The sequence below is a fragment of the Crocodylus porosus genome, unplaced genomic scaffold (genome assembly GCF_001723895.1).
Source record: "Crocodylus porosus isolate Cpor-Errol unplaced genomic scaffold, CroPor_comp1, whole genome shotgun sequence".
NCBI classification, from domain to species: domain Eukaryota; kingdom Metazoa; phylum Chordata; order Crocodylia; family Crocodylidae; genus Crocodylus; species Crocodylus porosus.
In genome coordinates, this window is record NW_017728932.1 from 6473293 (window position 1) to 6478804 (window position 5512).

The 5512-nt window shown below is 45.3% G+C and overlaps 1 protein-coding gene across 1 annotated transcript in view; it reads left to right on the forward strand.

Moving 5' to 3' along the window:
• Positions 1-257: 257 nt before the first annotated feature.
• The window catches only part of AUTS2 (autism susceptibility candidate 2), a 740769-nt gene continuing 735514 nt past the window's right edge, over positions 258-5512 (forward strand). The window contains exons 1-2 of the mRNA XM_019545302.1: positions 258-406; positions 1878-1881. Coding sequence (XP_019400847.1) covers positions 258-406; positions 1878-1881 — 153 coding nt within the window. The remainder of the gene's footprint in view (positions 407-1877; positions 1882-5512) is intronic.

Sequence of the window (5512 nt, forward strand, 5' to 3'; positions counted from 1 at the left end):
GGGATAAGGAGATCTGGGTTCAGTTTTTCTGATGAAAGTTTCCCGTGAGACCTTGTTTGCCCATATATAAAACAGGGCCTGTCTCTTATTTGTGTCCCCAGTGCCTAGCACAGTGGGACGTGGTTAGAGCCTTTAGCTTAAGAATATTTCTTGACTCCAGGTTCACTCTGCTTCTTGTGCAGTCTGAAGACACAGACTCGTCATCTGGGAAGGGCCGTGGGATTTCTTAGGTCAGAGATCTTTAGTGCAGCGTAGACATGGCCACCTGGTTACACACGGGAGTGAATTCTCTAGGCGTGGGCTTGCTGCTGCATGCCGCACACTCGCTCCTAGGAGCTGTGTTCTTGGTTAATCGGGGCTTAACGCTATTTCCAGGTTACCCCGTGATGGATTTTGGACCTGACGGGTATGTGACCTGATTTACCATTTTGGCCACATTGTGTGTAACCACCTTTTCCCCTACTGAAAAGCACAGGGGCCTGGAACAGGGGAACGAGGCGCTGATGTCTGGGTTAGAGCTGCAGTTAATGCTATGGCCTCAGACTGCTGAAGTGAAACTTAAGAGTCTGCACTTACAAGCCCTCAAGTCTGTTTAAGCTGTTTGCACTGAGCTGACTTGGACTTGGATCCTGCAGCCTTCTGCGTGGTGAGTTGCTTCATTGGCTTCGATGGAAACAACTTGTGAGCACGAGCGCCACAAATGCGCTCTCGGCTTCTGTCTGCGCGGACGTACGAAGAGAGCTGCCATCTGGGAGCCTGAGCTGTCCAGTGATGTGCAGCGTATTTTCATAACGTTGCATTTGCCTGTTCTCTATCGCTAGAGCCTGCGCCTAGGTAGTATTTGGGCTGCATCCTTCCTTCTCTCTGGTTTTCTCCCCTGTTAGGGTGGTAAGATCTAAGCTTTCCCGTGAAATCCGGTGCGTGTTTCCCCTTCTGTGGTCACGTCAACAAATCAGCAATCGTGCTCTGTAAGGGGAAAGGTTTTCTCCCCGTGCCTGGGTAGACTGGGCTGGGGCCGCACTGCCAGCGAGCAGTGAAAAGGGAAGGAGAGCGAGTGACGGTGAATCAGGACAGCAGTGGCTGAAACAGAGATAAATTAGGGTCCTGCTGAAGATTGTCAGGACAGAAGAACATTGTCAGAGTTGGACATTTGGTTGGCTTTCACATGCAGATCCTAATCTGGTCCTTGCCCTTCTGACAAAACAGCTGCCGTTTTGGGTTAGCATCAGAGCGGCTGGAGCCGGGAGATTGCCAAAGCCGCCGTATTACTAATGCCATCTGTGTGATGTGATGCAGTGTGAATGTTTTGTGTAAAACATACAGACAAAATAGTAACGATGGTTTCTCTCGCTTCATCCTGAAGCATCCCCTTGAACCTCTTATCCCCCTTTTCTCTCCCTCTCAGAAATCACATGCTATCGAGAGTTTTGCTACTGCGTTTTGGCTTCACTGTTTTAACTGCATGATGGTATTGACAGAAAATTTAACGGCCATTTATGTGTATTGACTATAGGTTCACTGGTTGCCCTTGTTCCATGCTGTGCTGTTGCTTTGCTATTCGTGTAGCTGTTCTGGTCCACTTACTAGATATGGAGATTTCCTTTTTCTAGACAGGACTGGTAGTAATTTCTGCGGTGGAAGCCTATTGGGAACGACTTCAGTTTAGCTTCTGAGGATTTGTTTTTTGGGGCAGCTCATGCTGGGCTAATTTCAGGGTTACATGTTCCTTGATATCTGTTCTATCCACAAGTGAAATTATAATGAGGTAATGCAGTGCTCAAGCGGCAGTTTCTTAAAAGCAGTAGAAGCAAAATTGGCTCAGTACTTATTGGCAAATTAGTGTTTCTAAAGGCGTCCCTTTGCTTGTTCTTTTCTAGGACTGTAAGAAATAAGATTTCATGTAATGCATCTGGGATTGGATTACTGGATTGCATTTTGCAAAGTGCGCTGGGGATAGCTGAGCCTGTTTAGGAACTAGCTAAGCCCCTCTGAGTCGGTAATATTTCAAGACGGTCAGTGATTTTTGTGTGTGTGTGTGTGTGTGGTTTGGGGTGGTTTATTTCTTGGGTCATTATATTTTTTCCGTTACCCATTGATGTATTTTATTGGGGTTATTGAGCTCTTACTGAGCCAGCAGAGGAGCTGGATGTTGATGGATCTACGTTGTACACCTGCTTTATTCACAGGCCACTTTCTTGTAGGGACTCCACGCTTTGAGTCCTCCCTGTCTTTTGGGCAGGCATTGCCTCTTACAGATATCTCTCTTTATAGCAACTAGCACAACGGAGCCTCAGTTTGATTGAGATTTTTTTTAAGTTAAATTGTGATACAAATATCAACAAAGAGCTAACCAGCTGCAGCTGGTAGACTGAGCCCGATCTCATATATTGTGGAAGCCACCTATACCAGTTACCGTTTCAAACATCTCTGTGATCGTATCTTTTTGTGGTGCAATCAGAAGCTGTGATTTGATGCCTTAAAAATGTCATCTGAGCGATGTTTAATAGCACGTTTCTCTCAGAATGTAAGACTGAGGCCTTACATCCAATTATCTGTGTTTACTGATTTGTTTCTACAGCAAGCAGTTTATCATCTGAGGCTTTGACTTTTGTGTTGCTTGTTTGGGAAGCAAAAGCCTCGAGGCTGGCTTGGTTGCTGAATATTACCAATAATTCTTGTTGTCTGATCGGATCAGCTGAATTGGAATATTGCAACACTTCAGGTCGCAAGAAATTTTAAGGGTGTGTTTTAACGGGTGCTTTTACCAGGGCCAAAGTTTTAGTTGCTGCTTTCTTCTCCCTCCTTTATCACTCTTTCTGCTGGCTGTCCGGAGTTTTAAGCAAAAACAGGCCCAAAGCCAGAGCGTACAAACAGTGGTAAATGCTCTCGGTGACTGCTGATAAGAGTCTTACGATGCGTTTAGGTTGGAGAAACTCGGTTTCCCTTTCTGCTCTTTTGCTGTATTTTTCTGAACAAGGGGTAAAAGTCAGACTCCTCCTCGGAGAGCACATCAGCATCCTTTTCTATTTAAAAATGAAACAAAACTGCCGATTCACAAGACCTGAGCAGACAGGTGGGTCTGAAAGACTGCAGATGCCATTTTATGGATCTCGCTCTTTCTGGCAGAATTGTTTTTTTATAGTCACATAAGAGTATTTTGATTATTATACTTAAACTAACAGCGAGATGACCCTCTAAGTGTTATGAAACAGAGGTATTCACTTCTCCGGAATAGGTTTTGAATTTAAGACTCCAGCTTCATCTTACACTGGCTGTACAGGTGGATTGAAGTAAAAAGAAAAAAAGAAGTGTGGCTCTCATACCAGATTTTGAAACTTTCTCTCCGAAGTTTGCCTGAGTTTTGTGCTAGTCCCACATCTAGTTGTGAAGCCAGCAGCACGGTGGAGCATTGCTCATGTTTTAATGGTGCGAGGATTTGACTATTTAAAAATCACTAACCAAAACCTGTAATATAATGCGGCTTTCTATCTTACAGTGAGCCTTAGGTACCTGGACTACATGGGACCCAAGGAATACACATGATATATGTTCTGTATTAATTACTCTGCCAAGAAAATGGGTTTGTAGTACTACTTCGCATTCACTAACTGTATCCACCTCGCCCCTGAATATAGAACTGACGGAGGAGCTCGAATGCTTTTGCTTTTCTCATGGAGGAAGAAATAATGGTTTTAGAGGAGACTATTAATGCTCTCAGCAAAATCTTCGCAGCTTATGTTTTTACATTACAGTCATTTTCTCAAGTCAGACATCCCTGCTGCCTGCTAAGTAAACACACAGAAAGCATAGATTATGAGTTAAGAGTATCGACAGCATTTCAAGTACTATCAGAGAACATTTAATTCAGTTTAATTTTGTGATAAATCTCATGTTTAATCCTCTGGTTGCTCTGTAATCATGTCTCTATTGATCTTTTCTGAATGACTGCATGCAGTTTAATAAACTTTGCCATTAAGCCAAGGCTTCGAAAGGGGGGAGATTGATTCCAGTATCAAGTCTGATAGACCCAATAAGTACCTAAACATCATTAAATCTGTCCGTGTAAAACATTTGCGTTGAGATCAAGGTGAAAGAGTAGCGATGAGCATGCTGCTTATTAGGGAGGGAGTTTGCAATTGGAAAGTCTGAGAATGTCAAAGGCTCCTCAAAATCGGCAGCAGATCTTCTTGGTTGATTCGCGCTGACGTCTCCTTTCATTTCTTATTTCTCGAGTCCGCCTTTCATCCTGTGGCATGGCTGCCTTCTCTCCCTCTCTTCCCAGCTGTAATTACAGGATCTAATTTATTCCATCTTTTCACTCCAGGCATGTGTTTTGCTCAGGTTTCTGAGGTCATTTTCCACTTAAGCTCCAGCCTCCCGGTTCTACCATATTTTAAATGTGCGCGTTTTGGATGTCTTTTCACTTCTGCACCCGCACTATATGGGACAACTTATCAGGAAGGGATTATTTCGTTGCAAATTAAATTAAAGCGTTTCAAGTAAACTCCTAAAGAGGCATGAGGCACTTAAAGCAGAGGGCCTGGGCATTAAGTCTTGGCCTTGCAAACTTAACTATGCCGGTGAGCCCTTTTATTGAATTCAGCTGAATGACTTCACCAGAGGCGTAATGGGAGGGGAGACTGGAGGGGTGTTGCCCCTTCCTCCCCAACCTTAAGCCAAAGGGAAGATCAGCGGTGCTGTCACAAGCCCAGCTTTCAAACTGGTTTGAAGGGGGCAGCTAAATTCCCAGAGTTTAAACTGTTGTCCCCCCATCCCCCAACCCTACTCGACCCTGCCGTTTCACAGGTGCAAAAGGAAAGGGTATGTTGAGCCGCTGGTTTGAGATGGACACAGGAGCCCATTGCATGGTGAGGTGAAGACGGGGAGAAACTGGCTGTCGGGAAAGGGATGGAGGGGCAGTGGGTGGTAGATGTAGGGAGGGGGTCGCCGGACGACATTGCTTAACTTTGGGTGCATCTACACTACTGCTGTCTAATTAGCTCCGCAGTGAAGCGTCACGTGGTGCTATTAGGCCGGAGTAAACTAACCACCTCTGCCGTAGGTTACTTCTTCCGGATGCAAGTAGTAACTGCCCACGGCAGATTTATTTAGTCTGCTTCATTGCATGTGTAGATGCCAGCAGGGCTGTGTGGGGCACAAGGCTGTGTCAGTGCCAGCTAGCCCTAAGTAGTTACTCCAGAGTTTCTGGTTACCCCCTGGAGTAACTAGGAACAATAGCCACAAATTGATGGAGAGCAGATTTAGGTTGGGCGTTAGAAAGAACTTCTTCACGGTGAGGGCTGCCAGAATCTGGAACGGGCGCCCAAGGGAGGTAGTGGATACTTACCTGGCAGGAGAGACACCATGATCTGGAAGGTGGTTTTCCCAGGGTGATTGTCTCTGATATGTCCTCCATAGGAGGTCTATATTGAACAGATTCTTTTTGATATTGGTTGGTGGACCTGGAGCGTGCTCCATCCACTCCATGCATTGACCTGGTATTGCAGTGCTT